The sequence below is a fragment of the Eumetopias jubatus genome, unplaced genomic scaffold (assembly GCF_037043125.1).
Source record: "Eumetopias jubatus isolate StellerSeaLion01/CBP00866 unplaced genomic scaffold, mEumJub1_p1.0 scaffold_3, whole genome shotgun sequence".
NCBI classification, from domain to species: domain Eukaryota; kingdom Metazoa; phylum Chordata; class Mammalia; order Carnivora; family Otariidae; genus Eumetopias; species Eumetopias jubatus.
The window spans coordinates 39,558,408-39,583,768 of NW_028274809.1; the positions used below are offsets into that span (position 1 = coordinate 39,558,408).

General features: G+C 38.4%; 1 protein-coding gene across 2 annotated transcripts in view; it reads left to right on the forward strand.

The window, feature by feature from the left end:
• Positions 1-25,361, forward strand: part of DNAH7 (dynein axonemal heavy chain 7) — a 249,121-nt gene that overhangs the window by 87,119 nt on the left and 136,641 nt on the right. For both annotated transcript variants that reach the window (XM_088022077.1, XM_028121645.2), the window contains exons 27-34: positions 413-511; positions 4,764-5,012; positions 7,395-7,544; positions 9,954-10,136; positions 10,489-10,665; positions 13,140-13,271; positions 19,803-20,027; positions 21,816-22,013. In XM_088022077.1, coding sequence (XP_087878203.1) covers positions 413-511; positions 4,764-5,012; positions 7,395-7,544; positions 9,954-10,136; positions 10,489-10,665; positions 13,140-13,271; positions 19,803-20,027; positions 21,816-22,013 — 1,413 coding nt within the window. The remainder of the gene's footprint in view (positions 1-412; positions 512-4,763; positions 5,013-7,394; positions 7,545-9,953; positions 10,137-10,488; positions 10,666-13,139; positions 13,272-19,802; positions 20,028-21,815; positions 22,014-25,361) is intronic.

Below are 25,361 nucleotides of genomic sequence, written 5' to 3' on the forward strand. Positions count from 1 at the left end.
ATTTATTAGGCAGAAAGATTCTAGAGGAAAGGAAGAGGGTTCTGTAAAATTAAATGCATGATAATAGGAGAAACTTTGGAGTGAGATGTTGAATAAAGTACTGAAGTTGGGAGAAATAATTTGGAGTTCATATTTTTGTGAACTCTGCAAACCTTATTATGGGCCTAACAACACGTTCAGAGTTCAACCAGGTTTTTAGTAAACTTTGAGATTACCACAAGTGTTTGGGAATTTTTTCAACCTCTAAAATTAGTAACAATCCAATTAAATGAAAATAAATGAGAACAGTTTTATGTGGGTTTAAATTGTCTTTGGGGCCTGTGTGTGTATGCGTGCACACATGTGTGTGTGTGAATATGTAGGGGGTGCACTTAGTGGATGGAGATTTCATCATGAGTGTATTTTCTTTTAGCTGAAATATCCAAATGAAAATGAAGAAATTTTGCTGCTTAGATCTATTATTGATGTAAATCTGCCAAAATTTTTGTCCCATGATTTACCACTCTTTGAGGTAAGGATATTTATTATTTTGGTGTATCAGAATTTTTATAATAATGTATTTATCAAATGTCCAAGTTTACAACTCGCTATGAGAAACTTCTACAGAAAATAATGATGTGGTGCAGAGAAACATAGATCATTCCATGTTGTACTTGAAGTGTGTTTAGCTCTGTTGCTTCAGATGACTTTCAAGAAGTTGGGATTTTTAATATTTTATTTATTTATTTATTTATTTATTTATTTATTTAAGAGAAAGAATGAGAGAGAGAGAGAGAGCATGAGAGGGGGGAGGGTCAGAGGGAGAAGCAGACTCCCTGCTGAGCAAGGAGCCCGATGCGGACTCGATCCTGGGACTCCAGGATCATGACCTGAGCCAAAGGCAGTCGCTTAACCAACTGAGCCACCCAGGTGCCCAAGAAGTTGGGATTTTTAAATAGTACTTTTTGTTTATGCAATGTAAATAATCACACAAAAGTTATGAAATATGTTTGCTGATAAATTGCACTAGAATGTAGGCTCCATGAAGGAAAATAATGGGTCTAACACACCACTGAATCCTTTGCACAGAAAAGGTACTTGGCAAATGTTTGTTAAATTAATAATTGAAGAAATTTTTTTAAAAAGCTTAATTTCTTGGGATGCCTGGGTGGCTCAGTTGGTTAAGCATCTGCCTTTGGCTCAGGTCATGATCCCGGGGTCCTGGGATCGAGTCCTACATTGGGCTCCTTGCTCAGTGGGGAGCCTGCTTCTGCCTCTGCTTGCAGCTCCCTCTGCTTGTGCTCTCTTTCTCTGACAAATAAAATCTTTTTAAAAAAATAATAAGCTTAATTCCTTTAAAAGCGTAAAATGGCTTTTATGAAATTGATGTTTTTCAGGATTATTTAAAGGAAGAACTAAGTTTAATTATCTAGTTATATTTAAGATTAGACTATTAATTGAGAAGAAATATTAGAATAATGGTTAAGGTTTTCATATTATCATTTGATGTCATTCTTTTCCTTTTCTCTGTCTCAGTTAGAAGGAATTGGGGGGGCCATGGGCTCCCAGCAAGTGTTAGATGTTGCACTAATATGTGCTGCCTTAAAGTACAGGCAGTTAGCTTCCAACATGTAAGGACTGAAGTGGTATGATGTTATGGGGATGGGGAGGGGTGACACTGCCAATGTGGTGTGGCCCATTGTCATCCACTCTCCATAGTAACCATGTTTCATCATTCCAAAGGATCTTTCCAGTACTTAGAGCTGGCAGCATAAATACAGAGTGACTCTATGAGGAATAGGTTCAAATTTTCTTCCTAACATTTTTCCTCAGTTTCTTTGGTACTAGATACTGGACAAATTTTTCAAGAGTAAAGACTCTATTTTTATACAGTGGAAATATACCTCACCAGATGTATTCTCAAGCAGTTGTGTATTCATCCAGTGAACATTTATTGAGCAATATCTCAAAAATGGAGTATAACTGTCACTTCGAATTAGGACAGTTCCTTGTTGTGAGACCGTCCCATACACTGTAGAACATTAGGCATCCTTGCCCCCCACCCTCACCCCAGTGTTGATAGATCTCTTCTGTTGTGACAACCAGACAATTCCACATATTTTTGACTCTCTACCAGGCAGGAGAGTCAGGGGAACTGGTTTTGGTTGAGAACCACTGGATACCAAAGATGTTCTTGAGTGGTCTCCTTCATTCAAGGTCAACCAAAAACAATTTGAACAATATGAGAAGATATGTTTGTTTATTTACCAAATATTATGCACTTACTATGTATCAGACACTCTTCTAAGAGCTTTGCAAATAGTAACTTATTTAACGCTCATAATGACCCAGTAGGTCAGGTGCTATCATTATCCCTGTTTTACAGATCATTTAACTAAGGCAAAGGTAATTAGCTTTGATTTATGGCTAGTACATGAGTGAGTGGGGATTTCAACCATGTAGTCAGGCTGCAGAGTGCTCTTAACCACTGAGCTGCATTGTATTTTCCTCCTCTTTATCTCACGGAAACATTGCTTTGATAAACTAAGATCAGTTTCTCCATAACAGCATTTGAAGGATTAAATATAGGGGCAATTAAACTCAGAATTCATCAATTCTCAAGTATAGGTCAAATGTATGTTTTCACATGAAGCACTTCTGAATTTTTACTTTTACCTTCAGAGTGAAAATAAGTCCTATTTCTTACATAGGTTTGCTATAATACTTATAAAATAGCCTGAACAGTTTATAAAGGTATGTTTCTTAGAACTTGCAATCAACTTTATATATTCCTATACACTAAGTATGGAATCCTAATTCTTTCCAATCATACATGATATGATTTTATCAGTTTCCTAAAGCTGCCATAACAAAGTACCACAACTTGGTGGCTTAAGACAATAGAAAGATATTCTCTCAAAGTTCTAGAGGGAAGACATCTGAAATCAAGGCTCTAGGAAAGACTCCTTTGCCTCTTCTTAGCTTCTGGTGACTATTGGCAATCCTTGACATTTCCTGGTGTGGGTTGGCATCACTCTGATCTCTACCTCCATCATTACATGGCCTTCCCTAGGTGTATCTGTGTTTGAATCTTCTTCTCCTTTCTGTTATGAAGACACCAGTCATTGGATTTGAGGCCCAGGATAACATCATCTTAATTTATCTGATTATATCTGCAAAGATCCTATTTCCAAATGAGATTACATTTTGAGGTTTTTCTATGGGCATGAATCTTTGAGGGACACAAAGCTGATTAAAATCCTAGCCACCACAATTATTAAAATACCTTTGAACTAATTTTTGTATGTGATACTGAGGTGTGGATTAAAGTTCATTGTTTTGACAATCCAGGCATTCTATCTTTTTATCTTTTCTCTACCAAATTGTTTTTGTGCCTTTGTTGAGAATGAGTTGTTCAAATGTGTGTGGGTCACTTTCTGGGCTCGCCATTCCATTTCATTGGTATATTTGTCTATTGTTATACAATATGAAACTGTCTTTATAATAAGCCTTAAAATAAGGTCATATTTGTCTAACTTTTTAAAAGTATTGTAAAATTGTAAAAATTTCTAGAAGAAAACGGGAGAAATCTCTTGTGATGTTGGGTTAGGCAAAAATTTCTTAAACACAGCATCAAAAGCACAATGCATAAAATAATAAATTGATAAAATAGACTCACCAAAACTTAAAAAGTTCACTCTTTGAGAGACATTGGTAAGAGGATGAAAGACAAGTTGCAGAGTAGGAAAAAATATCTGCAAATTAGATATATGATGAAGGACTTGTGTACAGAATATTTAAAGAATGGTCAAACCTTACCATTAAGAAAATAAACCAATTAAAAATAGGCAAAAGATTTGAACAGGCACTTCACAAAGGACATATACATAAAGCAAATAAGCACATGCAAAAACATTAGTCATCAGGAAATGCACATTGAAGCCACAGTAAGATACTGTGACATACCTATTAGTGTGGATAAAATTAAAAAGACTGACCATACCAAATATTAAAAGTGTTATACCCTGCTGGAATGAATGTACAATAATACAACCACTTTGGAAAGCAGATAGTTTCTTAAAATATTAAACACATAACCACCATATTATCCAGGTTTTCCACTCTTCAATATTCAACTAAGAGAAATGAAAGCATTTGTCCATACAAAGAGTTGTATATAAGTGTTCATAGCAGTTTTGTTTGCAATAGCTCCAAACTGGAAACAAAGTATCCATCAACAGGGGAATGGATTTAAATGTAATACTTGTATGCATTGAACTATTAATACATGATGTCACATATGGGAATCTCCAAATATTTACACTAAGTAAAAAGTCAGAAAAAAGTAGTACCCATAATGTGTAACTTCATCTATATTAAATTCCAGACAATGCAAATAAAAAATAGTAACAGAAAGCAAATTAGTGGTTTCCTGGTGATGGAGGTGGGAGGTGGCAAAGAGAGTAGAGAAGGAGGATTACAAACGGTCACAAGGTGACTTCTGGGAGTGATAGGTTGATTATCTTGATTGAGTTGATGACTCCACTTATTGAATTTGTAATACTTTAAATATATATAGTTCATTGTATGTCAGTCATACCTCTATAAAGCTGTTAAAAATACTGTTGAACTATTTAATGGCTCTATTTCCATCATTATTAAATATGAGGATGGGAGGACTTTTATCACGTTTATGTGTGTGTGTGGGGGGGGGAGAGAGAGAGAGAGAGAGAGAGAGAGGCTATCAGATGTGTAATATAAATCCCCAAATCATCTATCATCAGGGAATCACTTCAGATTTGTTTCCTGGTGTGAAATTACCAAAACCAGATTATAATGATTTGCTAGCAGCTATCAAAGACAACTGTGAATCCATGAATTTGCAAATGACCAGATTCTTTTCTGAGAAGATACTTCAAATATATGAAATGATGATTGTGCGTCATGGTTTTATGATCGTTGGGGAACCGTTTGGAGGAAAAACCAGTGCATACCGCGTCTTAGCTGGAGCACTAAATGACATATGTGAAAAGGTGAGTGTGTTATTAATGCATTGATTTATTCATAATCAGCTTTGTGCAAGATAGAATGTATAGTGATTTTAAAAGACACTTTAATGTAGCAACTTAAAATCATGGAAAAAAATGAGTCAAAAGGAAAATACTACTAAAAAGGTAACATGAAACAATTATGAAGTTTAGCGTATGAAGGATCTATCATAGGTTTGCCGGTCAACCTTTTATTTCTTTTCAAGATTTTATTTATGAAGGTAACACATGTTGTAGAAAAAATCTGAAAACATGAGAAGACTGAAAGCTTTCTTTTCATACTTTCAAGAGAGTGTTTTTCATGTTTCTGGGTGATTAGATTAATGTAAACTTCTGTGATTGGGTGCTTGTGGTACTGGAGTGAAAGTGTGTTTTGTGTTATATAACACATACATGTGCACACAAATGCAATAAATGCTTGTATTACTCACAATTCCCATCTTACACATCACAGTTTGGTCTACTTTGACATGCTAAAGGAACGAGGCTATTTTTAATTCTCCAACTAATACTGCACTTGTCTACTTTTTGTATTTTGAATAATTTTTGCTTCACATATTTCATTGTTTGTAGCCAAATGAGATTTGTGATCATGATATCTTGATTGTGAAGTCTCACTGGCCTTGCTGCATTCTGGGGACAAAAATCTTGCTTTAGTGGCAACAGCTTCCTCTAAGAGGGTGGGGCTTTCCCATACTTCTCGATGTAGGATGATGCGTTGTTATCCCTCTGGTGGGCACAGAGAACAACGTGAAGACCTCGAGCTTGTTTTACTGTTTAGTGTTATTATTCCACATCTTTTCTTGGGTTCGGTAGTTTGTGTCCCAAGCCCCAGGGGTGGTGGGCAAAAGGCAGTGTTGGGAAGAGTTTTACTTGTTATGTTATATATAGAAATGATGACAAATAAGAGAGCACAGGGGATTTTAGGGCCGTGAAACTATTCTGTATATGATACTGTAATGATGGATATGTGCCATTATGCATTTGGCAGAACCTGTAGAATGTACATCACAAGAGTGACCCTTAATGTCAACCATGGACTTTAGTTAATAATGTATCAGGGACACCTGGGCAGTGCAGTCAGTTAAGCATCTGACTCTTGGTTTCAGCTCAGGTCGTGATCTCAGAGTCGTGAGATTGAGCCCGAGTCGGGCTCCACTCTCACTGTGGAGTCTGCTTGAGATTCTCCCTCTGCCCCTCCCACTCATGCGTTTTTTCTCTCTCTCTCTCTCAAATAAATAAATCTTTAAAAAAATTATAATATATAGGGGCACCTGGGTGGCTCAGTCATTAAGCGTCTGCCTTCAGTTCAGGTTGTGATCCTGGGGTCCTAGGATCGAGCCCTGCATCGGGCTCCCTGCTCAGTGGGGGGAGTTTTCTTCTCCCTCTCCCACTCCTCCTGCTTGTGTTCCCTCTCTTGTTCTCTCTCTGTCAAATAAATAAATAAAATCTTTCAAAAAAATAAAATGTATCAATATCAGTTCATCATTCATAATAATATACCACCCCAATGCAAGTCTATAATAGTAGGGGAAATGGTAGGGGGGTTGGGGGGCAGAGGGAGTATATGTGAAACTCTGTACTTTCCACTCAATTTCTCTTTAAACCTAAAACTACTCTAAGAAAATAACGTCTATTAATTAAAAACATAAAATTGCATGCCCTAAGGGTGTTAACATCTTTTGTATAATTCCCACACCAGATTTCAAGGTTCTGGTCAAAATTGACAACTTATGAATATTAACTTTTCAATTATGTGAGAATGGAACATAATCCCCTGTATTTAGATCTTTTAATTTTCTTTCAGAGAATGTCTGGTAGCATGAGTCAGCCAGTTACAGCCTATAGGCCAGCTTTGGCTTCAAACCTATTTTTCTAATGCCAGAGAACTGAGAATGGTGGTAACATTTTTTAAGGTTTATAAAAAAAAACAAAACAAAATGAAAAAAAAAAACAAAGAAAAGAAAGAGAAACAGAGAAGAATATGTGACCAACTATATGTAACCCGAAGAGCCTATAATAGTTACTATCAGACCCTTTACAAAAAAAAAAAAAACAAATTGCCAACTCTCCTTTTGTAGTTTTAGGTTTATAGTTCTTTCACATCATTTGCTAATTTATTATTATTTCATGAGTTTTAAATACTATTGTCAATGGTATTTGTAAAATTTTATTTTTTTTTAGTTGTTCATCGGCCCTGTATAGAAAATACAACCAATCTTTACATATCGACTTTGTATGCTTTGCACTCCTTGCTTCTGGTACTTCTTTGGCGTAGTCTAGGATTTTCTACATATCCACTCATGTTTTTTTATGTATAAAGACAACATCCTTCTAACTGAATGTGGGTTTTTTTTTCCCATTAAGGGGTTAATGGAAGAGAACAAGGTTCAAATCACTGTTCTAAACCCCAAGTCTGTCACCATGGGTCAGCTGTATGGACAGTTTGACGTGGTCTCACATGAGTGGTCCGATGGTGTCCTCGCTGTCAGCTTCAGAGCATTTGCTACTTCAACGGTAAGCACTAGCACTTGAGCGTGCACATTCAGAAAGACCATCATAGTTCCTTGCGATGCATTTCTGATTTGTTTTCCAGTTGTTTCAGACAAACATGTTTCTAGTCCCAGGTATTTATTTAAAACACAATCCTGGGTGGTCCAGCAGTGTTTCCGTGAGGAGCATTGTTAGCACCTACAGAGATGCCAGAGGCCGGGCTGGCCAGAGCCTTTGCCTTGGTACACAGAGAGGAGACAGCAGGAGAAACAAGGGTAGGGAAAAGCACTCCTGGCTCTCTTTTTTTTCTGGTTATAGAATAGAGGAAGGAGAACATTGAATAATGTGAACCTTTGCCTCCTTCAGCAATGTTCTTCCATCGCCCACCTTTTGGGCTGCTGTCTCAGTCATACCCACTAATTGTTAGGCATGCTCCAATTTTTAGACAAGAAATTGCAGACCTTTATAAAACAATGCTCCGAAGTTCTAACACTTGGCCCTACTGTGTTAGGAAGAGAATGGGCTGCCTGTGTGCCAGCCGCTGACTGTTGTGAATAACGGGCACTAACCTCCTCCTGGCTTATTCTACTGATGGCTGTTGCCTGCTCTTACGGGAAGAAGTCCACAGACCACTGAGTGTTAACTTGATTGCTGTAGGTTAGCAGGGTGCACACAGAGTGTGATCAAATGGGAGACAGCTTGCTAAGTCTGGTCTTAAAAGAGAAGGGGGAGATGCCTGGGTGGCTCAGTCAGTTGGGCTTCTACCTTCAGCTCAGGTCATGATCTCAGAGTCCTGGGATCAAGCCCCACATCGGGCTCCCTGCTCAGCCAGGGGTCTGCTTCTCCCTCTCCCTTGGCCTCTCCCCCACTCATTCTCTCTGTCTCTCTCAAATAAAATCTTAAAAAAAAAGAGAAGGGGCCTAGGCTAGAGACATTTAATTTATTAAATCTTTTTAAAATAAAAGTTTCCTTTATTCTGCCTACCATGTGTCCTGACTTTGGTGCTCTTTATCCACTTAAGGACCCAGCTGATCATGACTCTTTCGTCGGTGTAATAATAGAAAAATGTCAAAACTCAACCCTGCTTTTAATGGCTCAAGGACCTCGGACAATAAGTAACATAAGAATTGGCTTTCATGGGGCAGAGATCTTGCCCAGTATCAGGCTTTACTAGTAATTTCAAGGATAAAAGTAACTGTGAGGCAGATGGAGGTGTGAGATCATTGATATAACTTCTCAGGTTCTTTCTTTTTTCAATGGATGCCCTCTGGCCCAGATTAACACATGACATCTCTAGATAATATATGTAGTCACATTATTTATACAGAAATAATTATGAGATACCTCTTATTTTATACTCAGTTACATTGCATACATTACATTTTCCAGGACATTTTGCCCCATAAATACTCAGTCTCAGGTTAAGGAGCTGACCTAAAGTCACACAGCTGGTAAGTCGTAAAGCCAAATGAAAAGTGAGGTCCTTCAGACTGTAGAGCCCAGCATCTCGCTGTTAGATGGCCGTGTTGCCCAAAGTGGAGATTAGCAGGCATGGGAAGCCAACAGTGCAAGGGAAAGTTGATCTTGAGGTGATACCCGAGGTATGAGCTCTTCCTTGCTTCCTGAGCATGGCCAGAGCTGGCTTTTGAGTGTGGTGTGGGGCAGCCTGAGTCTATGACGGGTCCGCTGTCTTGTAGATTAAAGCAGTTGGCTACAGGGCCTGAGAAGGTGTTAGGATGGATTCAAATTCCTCACCACTTCAACTTGAATTCATAATTGCTGCAAGTGAGCCAGGGCATTGTCTGTGTGCCCAAAAAAGTGGATTCATAAGATCTGGAAAGGAGAATCAGCTTTTGTACTCTCCAGGGACTACCTGGCCACTCCTTAATATTTGTTGAACATTTACTATAGTTCAGACAATGTGCAAATATTGTCATATTTATCACTGTTAGACTGAATCTTATATTAATTTCCTGTATCATCATGAAACCATTCAACCCAAGAGGGTGTGTACATGTGAATTCATTCAGTGGAGGGAAGAAAAAACTTGATTTAGCACCCAAGAGTGCTAAATCTGTATGAACATAATACCACATAGAATCAGATAATTCAATGAAAACTGTTTTCCCTGGCAATTATATTTTTTTCTCATAATACTTTCTAAAATGTGTTATATGTGAGTCCAGAAACATTGGAAAAGATGGGATTTTGAGAAAAGATGTTATATTTCTGTCTCGTCCATGGCACATATAGGTTTCTTCAGTGACTCTCTCTCCACACACATGCACACACTTTATTCAAAAGATGCCGTTAAATTTTCATGATGAAATTAATTTTAAGAGTTACATTTTTAAATTGTGAAACATTATTGGACTGTTTCCTTACATTATCACTATTAATTTTTGCCCTTTATTCATCATATGCATAAACCAGACACCAGATAGGAAATGGCTAATTTTCGATGGACCAGTAGATGCAGTGTGGATTGAGAATATGAATACGGTGCTGGATGATAACAAAAAGCTGTGTCTGATGAGTGGGGAGATTATTCAGATGTCACCACAAATGAATCTTATTTTCGAACCAATGGATTTGGAAGTCGCTTCTCCTGCTACTGTAAGTTCTCAATTTTGACATCTGCTTATAAATTTGAAATGCTATAAATGCTTTTCTTACTTAGTAATTTTGACTTTGAATGGAAAAAATTAGTAGAATTCATTTTAATAGTACTCCAATTCTTTAAGAACAGGCATATCTTTTGACTTACCTTGACAAATTTAAGAGTCAGGGATTTTTTCCTCTTTATCTAAAACCATTGGTAAAGTTATAGACAAAAATATAGATCATGAAGTTACATAAAATATTCTTTTTTAAAAAGAATTTTCTGAGGGTTATAAGAAACAGATGTACCAAGTCATATTTCTTATAGAAGCATTACCTTGATGGTAAACAATTTTTCTTTTTCCAGGTTTCCAGATGTGGTATGATTTACATGGAGCCTCACATGTTAGGCTGGAGACCACTAATGTTGTCTTGGATAAATCTTCTACCTGCTGCAATTAGTCTTATTCAGAAAGAATTTATAGTTGGCTTGTTTGACAGAATGGTCCCAGTTTCCATTGAATTTATTAGAAAGCATGCGAAGGTAAGAGGGATGAGAATTTTAAGACTTAAATGGAAAATCCAAATCAGCCAAATATATTCATTTTAATATGTATTGTTAATGTCAACTCTCAGATACTAAAATAATTTAACAGGCTTAACTAAAAACTTACCTGATTAAAGTAAAAAGATTTTAATTTATATACTTACTCTCCAAAAAAAAAAAAGTTAATGAGGCATTTTAGGGTTTGAGAAAATGTATGGATGCTAATCTATTCCCTCCTTAAAAAAAAAAAAAAATCTTAAAAGTCCACCTAACCACATCTGGGTAAAAATATCCTGGAATGTTATCTCTCATTTCTTAGGGACTATTATATTTTAGTTTTCATTTTTATAATTTTCTTTGTTTTTCAAAGTTCCTAGAATAAATATATATTATTTTATAATCAGCAAAAGGCCAATTTTTTAAAAGTAATTCATTTATGACATCTAAGGAATTAGATAGTGGGTAATAATGGAGGAACACGTTATTGCTTCAGGCAGGCTAAATGAGGAAGCCACTCTATTTAGCACAAGTGCATCTACTTGTTTAGAGATGACTGTTATTGGCTAAAAAACTGGGATTCAGGGAGGAAAGTCAGTCCCCGGTAGAAGACTGAAAGAAGTCCAAATCCATTTTTCCTTCTTTCAGTGTATCCTGGGGATTGGTGCAGGGGGAAAGGATACAATGGGGAGAAAGGACAGCATGAATGGAAATCTCTTGGCTCTGAGAGTTGATCAAGTTCCAGCCAGGCTCTTAAACCCTCCCCAGCTGGAAATTGTAGAGAAAGTATGCTTAATTTCTGCTCTGGGAGATATCAGCCAAAGGTCTTTTAGGATGACTTTAGCCCTGGAACAAATAGAGGGAGACAGGGCTGGTATTTCTCCTGCCGTTGGAAATAGAATAGAAAAGCTTAAGGCACAAGTTGGGTTCAAGGTACAGATATGGAAAGCAGAATTTAAAATCATGCCAGTGGATATTACCTAAAGAGGAGAAAAGATAAAAGAGCAAAGAATAGAATCCCGGGTGTAGCTGTAGCTGCAATTTCAGGGAGGAGAGCCTTTTAGGAAGCAAATAGTCGGTATTACCAAAACCACTAAGAGGTCAGGGCAGAAAAGGAGTGGCACGTGTCCCTTGGATTTGGCAATCGAGAAGATCATGGGGAGAAGGACATGGCCCAAGTGCTTTCAGGGAAGAGACAAGGTTGCTCCAGGGCAGTTGGCTGAATGTGGGAGCGACTGGCCACAATACTGGGGTATGCTGCTCTTTCAAAGCAGCTGTTAAAAAATTCAAAAACCAAACAAACATGAAATGTGTTGAAGATGTGAACTAATCATGTTTCAAAAACAGTTAAACTTGGAAAATAAGCTATAGGTGCCCTCCCCAACCCCTACATTGTCAGAGAATGTAGGTCTTATGAATATATGAATTTTCCATATAATAACTATCTTTTTGGCAGCAAAAGAGAAAACACACTTTTAATATGAGCTTCTAAAATGGTGTTACGTGAAAACAATGAATCGTGGATCACGACATCAAAAACTAATGATGTATGGTGACTAACATAACATAATAAAATAAAAATAAAAAAAAAACTAAAAAAAATAAAATAAATAAAATGTACTCTGCACTTTTGTCCTTTCAAATTTTGGATTCCTCTTAGTTACTATACAGTAGTAAGTGTCTTATTTTGTATTTTAGTCTTGCGTCAATCATACTTAGTCCCATCTGTAGAAACTCCGTTGTCATTTCTGCCTGTTTCTACTGGGACAGTGGCTAAAGATGAAGTCTGCTGCTTCTAAACTTCAGAGTCCATTTCAGAGAGTTAATACTTACGTGTTAACCACGAAGCGATACCACTCAAGATTGGAGGGAAGAAGACACATATTTGTGGAGAACTTGCTGTATGTGGTGCACGGTGCTAGGAGCCGTACACACTATTGCATTTATTTTATAAACTGCCAGGGTGAGACCCAAAAAAGTAAAGTGCATGGTGTTTACAGCACTCTGGGAACATTTTGTGCTCTTCAAGACTTGCAAATTTATTTCATAGGAATGAGTTTACTACGAGGACTGCTGTAAAGATGTATAAAATAAGTTTGGAAACACATTCATTTAATTCTCTGATTTTTTTTTTAGTGTTTTGATTTACAAAATCGGTATAAAGATAGATTCTAGGTCATTGATGAATACAACTGACCATGTAAAAGTAAACTTTTTGATTTGGGGAATCAGTGGAGGAGTGGTTCAAGAGTGCATCCATGGGACAGGACATCCAGTGGTACCACACGATAGACTAGGGAATTGATCTGTGCCTCAGTTTTCCCAAATGCAAAATGAGAAGTATAATAGTGCCTTTTCATAGGTACTATGGCTATGAGGACTAAGTAAATTCAATAAGTATTAGTCGATGCTATTTTAATTAGTGCCTAATTTAAGTTAATTTGTTTTAGACACTTTCCCCCTTGATTTTTCAGGAATTATCTCCTACTTCAGATACAAACTTAGTCCGATCCTTAATGAATCTGATAGACTGTTTTATGGATGACTTTGCCGATGAAGTCAAGGTGAGAGAGAGAAATGATCGAGAAACCTACTCTTTACTGGAGGTAAGGTCCATTGCCTTTGAATCTTGAAATAGAAAGACATCTACTGCTTTCCCCAAAGCTTCCTGATTGATAAATTCATTTCTCCCCTGGCACTAGAGGCTGGACGGCAAGGAAAATAGGTGCCTCTAAGGAAGCTCCTCCACCAGCAGTTCCATTGCATCATGAGGTTTGGGTGAACCCCAATGATACCCTTAGATCTGCTACTGAGATCTTAGGTCGTTTAACCAGCCTCAGAAATTATCAATCCCCAGGACAGCAGTGACCTTCTCTTTAAAGATCTTATTTATTTGTTTGAGATGGAGAGAGCCTGCATGTCTGCGCGCATGCGCACATGAGCAGGGGAAGGGGAGGGGCAGAGGAAAAGGGAGAAGCAGACTCACTGCTGAGCCGGGAGCCTGACCCCGGGCTCCATCCCAGAACCCTGGGATCGCGACCTGAGCCGAAGGCACACACTTAAGCGACTAAGCCACCCAGGCGCCCCAGCAGTGACCATTTGATAACCAGATTCACCTCCCCTTCAACCTGCAAATCATAATAATTCTTTGTGTTTTTCCTTGATTTTCTTCCCTTTTTCTTGAGATACAACTGTTTAAAATATATGTGTGTTTATAAATATATATTAACATTGAGGAAAGCAAGAAAATATGTATAAACACATTTTTCAAATAGGAATAAAATTATCAATGGACCTTGACTGTTCCTTGATAAAAAATTATGTATTGTTAATGGTAGCACTTCTAATGTGGTCAAGATGTTGCTCATATTATATACTATTAAATAAATTAATTTAAAAAATTTTTATTAACATATAATGTATTATTTGTTTCAGGGGTACAGGTCTGTGATTCATCATTCTTACACAATTCACAGTGCTCACCCTAGCGCATACCCTCCCCAATGTCCATCACCCAGCCACCCCATCCCTCCCCCTCCTCCGCTCCAGCAACCCTCAGTTTGTTTCCTGAGATTAAGAGTCTCTTATGGTTTGTCTCCCTCTCCGGTTTCATCTTGTTTCATTTTTCCCTCCCTTCCCCTATGATCCTCTCTCTTGTTTCTCAAATTCCTCATATCAGTGAGATCATATGATTCTTGCCTTTCTCTGATTGACTTATTGCTTAGCATAATATCCTCTAGTTCCATCCACGTCATTGCAAATGGCAAGATTTCATTTTTTCGTGGCTGTGTAGTATTCTATACACACACACACACACACACACACACACACACACACACACACACACACACACCACATCTTCTTTATCCATTCATCTGTTGTTGGACATCTAGGCTCTTTCCATAGTTTGGCTATTGTGGACGTTGCTGCTATAAACATTGGGGTGCATGTGCCCCTTTGGATCACTATATTTGTATCTTTGGGGTAAATACCCAGTAGTGCAGTTGCCGGGTCGTAGAGTAGCTCTATTTTCAACTTTTTGAGGAGCCTCCATACTGTTTTCCAGAGTGGCTGCACCTGCTTGCATTCTCACCAACAGTGTAGGAGGGTTCCCCTTTCTCTGCATCCTCGCCAACATCTGTCGTTTCCTGACTTGTTAATTTTAGCCATTCTGACCGGTGTGAGGTGGTATCTCATTGAGGTTTTGATTTGGATTTCCCTGATGCCGAGCGATGTTGAGCACTTTTTCATGTGTCTGTTGGCCATTTGGATGTCTTCTTTGCAGAAATGTCTGTTCGTGTCTTCTGTTCATTTCTTGATTAGATTATTTGTTCTTTGGGTGTTGAGTTTGATGAGTTCTTTATAGATTTTAGATACTAGCCCTTTATCTGATATGTCATTTGCAAATATCTTCTCCCATTCTGTCAGTTCTCTTTTGGTTTTGTTGACTGTTTCTTTTGCTGTGCAAAAACTTTTTATCTTGATGAAGTCAAGATAAAAGTTCATTTTTGCCCTTGTTTCCCTTGCTTTTGGTGATGTTTCTAGGAAGAAGTTGCTGCAGCTGAGGCCGAAGAGGTTCCTGCCTGTGTTTTCCTCAAGGATTTTGTTGGATTCCTGTCTCACATTTAGGTCTTTCATCCATTTTGAGTCTATTTTTGTGTGTGGTGTAAGGAAATGATCCAGTTTCATTCTTCTGCATGTGGCTGTCCAATTTTCCCAACACCATTTGTTGAAGAGACTGTCTTTTTTCCATTGGACATTCTTTCCTGTTTTGTTGAAGATTAGTTGACCATAGAGTTGAGGGTCCATTTCTGGGTTTTCGATTCTGTTCCATTGATCTATGTGTCTTTTTTTGTGCCAATACCATACTGTCTTGATGATTACGGCTTTGTAATAGAGCTTGAAGTCTGGAATTGTGATGCCACTGGCTTTTCTTTTCTTTTTCAACATTCCTCTGGCTATTGGAGGTCTTTTCTGATTCCATACAAATTTTAGGATTATTTGTTCCATTTCTTTGAAAAAAGTGGATGGTATTTTGATAAGGATTGCATTAAATGTGTAGATTGCTCTAGGTAGCATAGACAATTTTCACAATATTTGTTCTTCCAATCCATGAGCATGGAACGTTTTACCATTTTTTTGTGTCTTCCTCAATTTCTTTCATGAGTGTTCTATAGTTTTCTGAGTACAGATTCTTTGTCTCTTTGGCTTGATTTATTCCTAGGTATCCTATGGTTTTGGGTGCAATTGTAAATGGGATCAACTCCTTAATTTCTCTTTCTTCTGTCTTGTTCTTGGTGTATATAAATGCAACAGAAATCTTAATTTTATAGTGGATTTTATATCCTGCCACTTTACTGAATTCCTGTATGAGCTCTAGCAGTTTTGGGGTGGACTCATTTGGGTTTCCCACATAAAGTATCATATCATCGGCAAAAAGTGAGAGTTTGACTTCTTTGCTGATTCAGATGCCTTTTATTTCTTTTTGTTGTGTGATTGCTGAGACAACAACTAGGGCTTCTAGTACTATGTTGAATAGCAGTGGTGATAGTGGACATCCCTGCCGTGTTCCTGACCTTAGGGGAAAAGCTCTCAGTTTTTCCCCAGTGAGTATGATATTCACTGTGGGTTTTTGACAGATGGTTTTATGATACTGAGGTATGTACCTTCTATCCCTACACTTTGAAGAGTTTTAATCAAGGAAGGATGCTGTACTTTGTCAAATGCTTTTTCTGCATCTATTGAGAGGATCATATGGTTCTTGTTCTTTCTTTTATTAATGTATTGTATCACATCATTGATTTGTGGTTATTGAACCAACCTTGCAGCCCAGGGATAAATCCCACTTAGTTGTGGTGAATAATCCTTTTAATGTACTGTTGGATCCTATTGGCTAGTATTTTGGTGAGAATTTTTGCATCCATGTTCATCAAGGATATTGGTCTGTAGTTCTCCTTTTCGATGGGGTATTTGTCTGGTTTTGGGATCAAGGTAATGCAGGCCTCATAAAATGAGTTTGGAAGTTTTCCTTCCATTTCTATTCTTTGAAACAGCTTCAGAAGTATAGGTATTATTTCTTCTTTAAATGTGTGGTAGAATTCCCCTGGGAAGCCATCTGGCCCTGGGCTCTTGTTGGGAGATTTTTGATTACTGCTTCAATTTCCTTCATTGTTATGGGTTTGTTCAGGTTTTCTATTTATTCCTGTTTCAGTTTTGGTAGTTTATATGTCTCTAGGAATGCACCCATTTCTTCCAGCTTATCTAATTTGCTGCCATATAGTTGCTCATAATATGTTCTTATATTGTTTGTATTTCTTTGGTGTTGGTTTTGATCTCTTCTCTTTCATTCATGATTTTATTTATTTGGGTCATTTCTCTTTTTGATAAGTCTGGCAAGGGTTTATCAACCTTATTAATTCTTTCAAAGAACCAGCTCCTAGTTTTGTTGATCTGTTCTACAGTTCTTTTGGTTTCTATTTCATTGATTTCTGCTCTGATCTTTATTATTTCTCTTCTCCTGCTGGGTTTAGGCTTTATTTGCTGTTCTTTCTCCAGCTCCTTTAGGTGTAGGGTTAGGTTGTGTATTTGAGACCTTTCTTGTTTCTTGAGAAAGGCTTGTATTACTATATCTTTCTGCTTAGGACCATCTTTGCTGCATCCCAAAGATTTTGAACAGTTGTGTTTTCATTTTCATTTGTTTCCATGAATTTTTTAAATTCTTCTTTAATTTCCTGGTTGACCCATTCATTCTTTAGTAGGATGCTCTTTAGCCTCCATGTATTTGAGTTCTTTCTGACTTTCCTCTTGTGACTGAGTTCTAGTTTCAAAGCATTGTGGTCTGAAAATATGCAAGGAATGATCCCAGTCTTTTGGTACTGGTTGAGTCCTGATTTGTGACCCAGGATATGATCTATTCTGGAGAATGTTCCATGGGCACTAGAGAAGAATGTGTATTCTGTTGCTCTGGGATGGGATGTTCTGAATATATCTGTGAAGTCCTTTTGGTCTGGTGTGTCATTTAAAGTCTTTATTTCCTGGGCAACTGGGTGGCACAGTTGGTTAAGTGACTGCCTTCGGCTCAGGTCATGATCCTGGAGTCCCTGGATTGAGTCCCGCATTGGGCTCCCTGCTCAGCAGGGAGTCTGCTTCTCCCTCTGACCCTTCCCCCCTCATGTGCTTTCTCTCTCTCTCATTCTCTCTCTCTCAAATAAATAAATAAAATCTTTAAAAAAAATAAATAAAGTCTTTATTTCCTTGTTGATCTTTTGCTTAGATGATCTGTCCATTTCAGTGAGGGGGGTTTTATAGTCTGCCGCTTGTTGGGTCCCTGCTGGAAGAGCAGTGGCACAACTGTGCTGTGGATCATGGTTTATGGCAACCCCGAGTTGAGAGCCCACTCCTCAGCTCCATCTTTGCAGCTGGCTTCCCCACTCTGATACCTGGGACCTCTGCCACACTCAGGCACCCCTGGTCTTTCTGTGACCCCGAGGGTCCTGAGACCCACTGTCCCAGCGAGGGTTCCACCCCCTGCTTAGCCTCTGGAGTGATGTCCCTCAGTGGAGCAGACTTCTCAAAGTTCCGATTTTGTGCTCTACTGCTCTATTGCTTGCCAGTAGCTGGCTGAGGAGGCTCCCTTCCCCCCCATTGTCTATCTTCTTGAATATCACCTCAGATTCACTTCTCCACACATCCTACCTTCCAGAAAGTGGTCGCTTTTCTGTTCAGAGATTGCTGCTCTTCTTTTCTTCAATCTCCTGTTGAATTTGTAGGTGTTCTGAATGGTTTGATTAACTATCTAGCTGAATTCCTGGGACCAGATGAAATTTAGGTCTCCTACTCCTCACCATCTTGCTCTCCCTCTAAATACATTAATTTTTAATTTAGTTTTAAACAGTTTCCAGAGAGAAACAGCCTGTTAGTAATCTAGTAGTAGGCAAACAGTGTTGAAGTAGAGCCCCAAATTTTTAAGATCGTAGTCAAGATTGTGTTTGTTTTGGCATTAAAAACAGGATTTGAGGGGGTGCCTGGGTGGCTCAGTCAGTTAAGCATCTGACTCTAGATTTCAGCTAAGGTCATGATGTTGAGGTCATAGAATCGAGCCCCACATTGGGGCTCCACGCTCAGCTGGGAGTCTGCTTGAGATTCTCTCCTTCTGCCCCTCCCCTCCAACTCTCTCTCTCCTCTCTCTCAAATAAATAAATCTTAAATAAAAGGGGGATTTGATTTTAAATCAAGAAAATAAGTTTTCTCCATGCTATTCCTTATGTTCCACATATGAGTGATACCATATAAGGAATAGCACAGAGAACCACAGAGGAAGGGATGGAATACTGAATGGGAAAAAAATCAGAGAGGGAGACAAACCATGAGAGACTATGGACTCCAGGAAACAAACAGGGTTACAGAAGGGAGGGGGGTTGGGGGGATGGGGTAGCTGGATGATAGATATTAGGAGGGCACATGTTTTAATGAACACTGGGTGTTACACACAACTAATGAATCATTGAATACTACATCAAAAACTAATGATGTACTATATGTTGGCTAACTGAACATAATAATAAAAAAAAAAAGAAGAAAATAGGTTTACTTATTTAGTGGTGGGTCTTGTCATCTGCTCTGTTTTCTTGCCTAAGCCTGGTAAGAAGAAGGCTTGCAGAATGTCAATTCTGGTTATGCAATCAATGCTCAGATTGTTATTACACCAGGTAAATAAACAAATATGAATTTGTTCTACTTTTAAGAAAACACTATCAAAATTTAAATTAAAAAGCAAGTATATTGTGGGTATTGATTATTCCTTATGAAAATATGCCTTAATAAAAAGTTATCTCAATGTGCTTTTTTAATATCAGGATCCTGCCATGTACTTAAAATATCACGTGATTTACCAGACTAATCATTCTAAGGTTTCACAATGTACTTTGCATTGTATTATCTTTTCCGATAGCAAGATTTTTTAAGGCATGCAATTCGATTTTTTTAAAATCTGATTATTATAAAGTCCTGAGATAACCTACTATAACATATTAGTTTATTAAATTTCTTTCAAAGATATTAATCTAATCTGATTCAAGCTTCAAGAATACATTAAATTTATTCTTTAATGCACTCGTCTTCTCATCTCTCCAATGCAGGGCATTTTTCTGTTTTCATTGATCTGGTCCATCGGAGCTTCCTGTAAAGATGATGATCGGTTGAAATTTGATAAGATTCTTCGAGAACTAATGGAAGGCCCAATTTCAGAACTAACTCGAAATAAGTTTAAATTACTGAGTGGCATGGAACAAACGTCTTCAAAAGCACTAACTGTCCCATTTCCTGAAAAAGGAACAATTTATGATTATCAATTTGTCACTGAGGTAAGAGCTCTGAAGCAAGATTTACAACCACCAAACAGGCAAGTTCCCTTGGAGACATATGGCACATAAAGGCCCTGGGGCCATCTTGTCAACACTGTTTACCTTAAGAATCAGCATGGAGTAGTGGAGGAAGGTGTTCTGGCTTTGAAATCAGACACATCAGGGTTTAAATCCTCATAAAGCCACTTTCTTTCTGTATAGCCTTGGACTAGTAATCTTTCTGAACCTTGTTTTTCTCTTTGATAAAATAAGATAAATAATAACACCTGATAGGCTTATTGGATTCATTAAATATAAGTACACAGTATGACATCTAGTCTGGCACTAGGTGCATACTGTTTTAGGATACCTCTTGGGATTCATATGGTACATGTTAGCATATCAGGTGCTAAGAAGTCCTGTACGAACATAGCTGGGTTAGTGGTAATTCAACATTTCCCAAATGAATTGGACAATAAAACCTGGGTGGTGTTTATTTACTTGTTTATGTATAACAGCTCATATGAGTACTGTATTGAGGGTGTTTAGGAATACCTATTTAAATATGGAGCTTCAAGTGAAATTGGATCATACTGAATCCCCAGAGGGTAATCCTATCTCACCAATATTTCTTTAATAAACTTACTTTTCTAAAGCCTCCCTAGACTCTATTGTCTGGATGGACCATGATCTATCCAAATAGTTTCCTACTCTTAGACATTGATCTGTTTTTGTTGTTTCTTAGTTTTTCTGCTTTGGTGAATATTCTTTTATACAAGTCATTGTGTACATATCTAATTGTTTCTTTAAGATAAGTTCCTAGAAAAGGAATTTGCTGTATCAATTTATAAATTTTAATGGCTCTTGAGATGTATTGCCAAGCCCACCTCAGAAGAGATTCCTCACCCTGCCAGCAACAAGATATTATCCTTTTATTTTTTGCTAATTTTATTTTATTTCAAATTACTAACAGTACCCTGCATTTTCAGAGCATCTTGCAGTTTACTAAGCTTTTCCACCATCATTTCTATTTGTTTCCCAACATCTCAGTGAAATAGGAAAGATAGTATTATTTTGCGAATATTCCCACTGAGGAAATTAGGTAGGGCTCAGAGATGGTACATGATTTTTCCCAGTATCACAAAATCTCTAAATGAATATTCACTCCAGAAAGATTCTTAATCTTTCCTTTCCCATATGGTGGCAAAAGAGCCATGTTAGAAAAGATTATTGAGAATATGGGAAGGACATTGTTTCTTCTTCAGTTCTAGAAAGTTCTAGATACTTCTTTGCAATACAGTTTTTCAACCTGGTGTGAATTCACCCTCCTAAAAAAAAAAAAAAAAAAATCTGTACTATATGCAAAGCCCTGTGCCAGAGGATACAAAAACGAGTAAGTCACTGTGCTGCCCTCAGTGAGTTCTTAACCTCTTCAGAAGAGTGTCATGTGACACTTTAGGCCAAAAGAGTGCCCTGTGGGAAGATCCAGGGACCTGGGCATATTGGGAAACAGTAGGTCTATCAGTGGGGCTGGAACGTGGGACACATGAAGGAAGGAGGGTCTGAATTCTGGTGTGTTTGAAATGACGAGGAACTTAAATTTGATTCTCCTCAATTTAACACAAAATTTAACTTTAAAACTCAGAGTATAGTGTTTTAAAGAATAAAAACAAATATGTAAATATCAGTGGTTTCTGGTTTTGTTTTTGGTCTTGATCTTTGATCTTTTCAACAATGGCACAGGATAACAGAGCTTTTAAAAGTATTTTATAACATAACATTCACCATTTGGCTGTTTATTATAAACAGGGAATAGGAAAATGGGAACCATGGGTAAATAAATTGGCAGATGCTCCTCAAATTCCTAAGGATATGATGTTTAATGAAATCATTGTACCAACTCTGGACACGGTTCAATGCTCTGCTTTAATGGAATTGTTGACCACCCATCAAAAGCCTTCAATATTTGTAGGACCAACAGGAACTGGAAAGAGTGTTTATATTATTGTAAGTATTGTAGAAATCCATATGTTAAAATGTGCATAATATTCCTAAGAATGTTATTTTTTAAACTACCTGAAAAAGATTTCATATTTTTTAAATATTAAAATATTTTGATGTTGTAGCCACAGAGAATTTTTGAGTAACTGTTTATTTTAGAAATTGACTAAAGATAATGCCATTTTATATCACTAAATTATTGTATCTTTTTAAATTGTACCTTGTAAAATAGCTCATTTAGGATGAAGAATTTCATATCCCTTGAAAGGAAGGGGGGTGTTTAATTAATATTTAATTTTCAAAATTATTTAATATTTGGAGGATTACTCTGTAGTAATAAAACTGATTTTCTTTGACATCTGGACTCATACCCATTGTGTGTTTGATAAGAAAATGCTAGCTGCTATAACAGATAATGCCCAAAATCTCAAGTAACTTTACACAGTCTTAGTTCCCTTGTGTTTAGAAGGTCATATTGAACAAAGACCAGTTCTTGCCTCTAGTTTCAGATTTCTAAAGGCAGAAAGCTGGCTGCAGCTAATAGTAAGTATCACCTGCAGCTTTGTCATGACAAGAATGTGCAAGTTTTCCCAGGGTAAACGGGACAATGTGGAAGATAAGTGAACTTCACCCTTCTTGGGACTCCATTCTAGATAACTGCCCACAGCGGTGTGGGACCCTGTTAGTTCCCTTATGGCAGAGAACTGTACAGTGTGGGTGTCCCTTTAGAATACCTAAAGATCTTGCAACTCTGCTCCTCTCAGAGAGCAAGCATTTGGAACCTTTCCGTGACAGCAGGCAAGACCACATTAGCTGAGAGAGAACCACAGTGATGCCAGTAAGGTAGGACTTTTGCCTCTCTTCTTCTAGCTCTGCCCCCTACCTGGCTGTGGGGTGGGAAGAAGACCAGGAAAGCAGGTAGAGGAGCCCAAAGAAGCCATCAGTTGTCCCTCCCATTGTAGGCTCTCAGTTTACACACATTCGCCCACTTTATGACCGTACCTGTCTAGTTCTTTATTGATTTTATATTTTAATCTGCTAATCTTTTTGAACTTTATTTGGGCATATAGTTAAACAGTTGTCCTGGTATCATTTATTGAATACTGTCTTCCACAAAAGATTAAGATGGCAGCCTTATTATAATTTAAATGCGGTATGCATCAGGGAATATCCAAGAGCAGGGAAGGGAGAAGTTTAAACTGAGATTTTAAATCAAGGTGTTGGTTTGACCAGGGCTAAAAAACGATCTTTCTGGAGGGAAGCATTATGATGGTGGAGTAGAAGGGGGACGCTGAGCTTGCCTTGTCCCTCAAACACAACTAGATCAACATCAAATCATTTATGAACAACTAGGAAACTGATCTGAGGATTAAGAAAACAATCTGTACAATTGGAGGGAGAGAATGTAGCCGATGTGAAGTTTGGAGATGTGAATTGTGGGAGAGAGAAGCTGTGGTGCCACGGAGGGAAAGGGGTCCTTTTTGTGGAGAGAAGTCAGGGAGAGAGAGAGAGGGTGGGAGAGGAAGCATCATGTAGGGTTAGCTCAAGACACCATGGTGCGGGGATCCCCTGGGTCACACTGGGAGAGAACGAATGTTTGTCTTCTGGGAGTATGTTTGGAAGAGGGTATTGCCTCTCCAAGGGCGCCACTGACTGGCCGTTCAACAGCATGGGATAGAGGCGCAGGCAGAGGGCAGATAACCTGGTGGCAGCATTTCACTATGCTTCACCATAGACTCCAGGCACCACCGTGGCCATGAGACTGCTTTTCTGAGACAGAACAGTGCCGGGCTCAGCTCTCCTCTACGCTAGGGGAGAGTGGGTCTGCGCCTTGCCTGGTCCTTTAAGATTTCAAGTTCTGAATTCCAGCCACACGCCAGAGATAAAACAGAGGAGAACTGTGGCGCTGGGCACGTTGAGCGTAGGGATCTGATGAGGGCCTGGGACACAGGAGGGGAGATTTTTTGTGTGAGTGTCTCCTGAACATCGGTGGCCCCAAGGTCAGCTACCTGGAGAGGAGAGGATGGGGGGATGCCACCTTCCACACACACCCCAAACCCCCTCCCCGCCCAGCCCTTGCCCACCAGTACAGTTGGACTTTAGACAGAACCACAGCACCTCCAGGGGAGGCTGGAGTCGCTTACACCAAACCCCGCCCCCCTGCATCTTCACAAGGATAGGTCTGGCTCTGAGCCTGCACAGCAGGCCTCTCCCTCAGAGGAACAATACAGTGCGCCCCCCCCCATCCCCCGGCCCCACATACACCAAATCTACTGATCACTGAGTGCTCCAAAATGTCAGCTTCAGTTCTGGTGGAAATAGGACCAGGCTTTCTTTTTAAATATTTTTAAACTTTTTTAAAATTTCTTTTTGTTTTCTTTGGAATTAGGCTTATAGGTTTTTGTTCATTCCCTAGTTTGTTCCTTTTCTTTTCTTTTCTTTTTTTTTTTTGGATTAGGCTTCTCTCTTTTTTTCTTTTTCCTTCTTTCTCCCCCCCTCCCCACTTTGGAATCAGGTTTATAGTTTTTTGTTTGTTTGTGCGGGGTTTTTTGTTCCTTTTCCTTTTCTCTCTCTCTCTCTCTTTTTTTTTTTTTTTGGATGAGGCTTTTTTCCCCCAGGTTTATTTCAATAAACAAATCAAAGCATACCTAGGTAAAGGTCCAAGGAGTCCCCATTGCAAGCAAGGAAGAACTCCACAGAGGACTGACCTCTGAGAAAGAGCAGCCAAAACACAACAGCAGAGTGCAAACAGCATACACCAGAAATGCTTTTGGAAGTGCCCGGCCCTGGACAGAGTGTGACTCCTTAATATTTTTGTTCTCAGGAGCAGGAAACATAACAAGCTTTCATAACACACAAAAGAGAGAAAGCTCGACATAATGACAAGATGGAGGAATTCTCCCCTAAAGAAAGATCAAGAAGAAATCACAGCCAGGGATTTGCTCAAACCAGATATAAGCAATGTATCTGAACAAGAATTTAGAACAACAGTCTTAAGAATACTGGCTGGACTTGAAAGAAGCATAGAAGACATCAGAGAAACACTGGCTACAGAGATAGATCTAAAAACTGGTCAGGCTGAAATAAAAAATGCTATGACAGATGCAAAACTGATTATATGTAATCACAGTGAGGATGGAAGAAGCAGAGGAAGAAATAGGTGATACAGAAGATAAAATTATAGAAAATAATGAAGCTGGAAAGGACAGGGAAAAAAACCTATTAGATCACAAATATAGACTTGGGAACGCAGAGATTCCATAAAGCACAAGAATATCCATATTGTAGGAGTCCCAGAAGAAGAAGAGTGGGAAAAGGGGGTAGAAAATTTATTAGAACAAATTATAGCTTAAA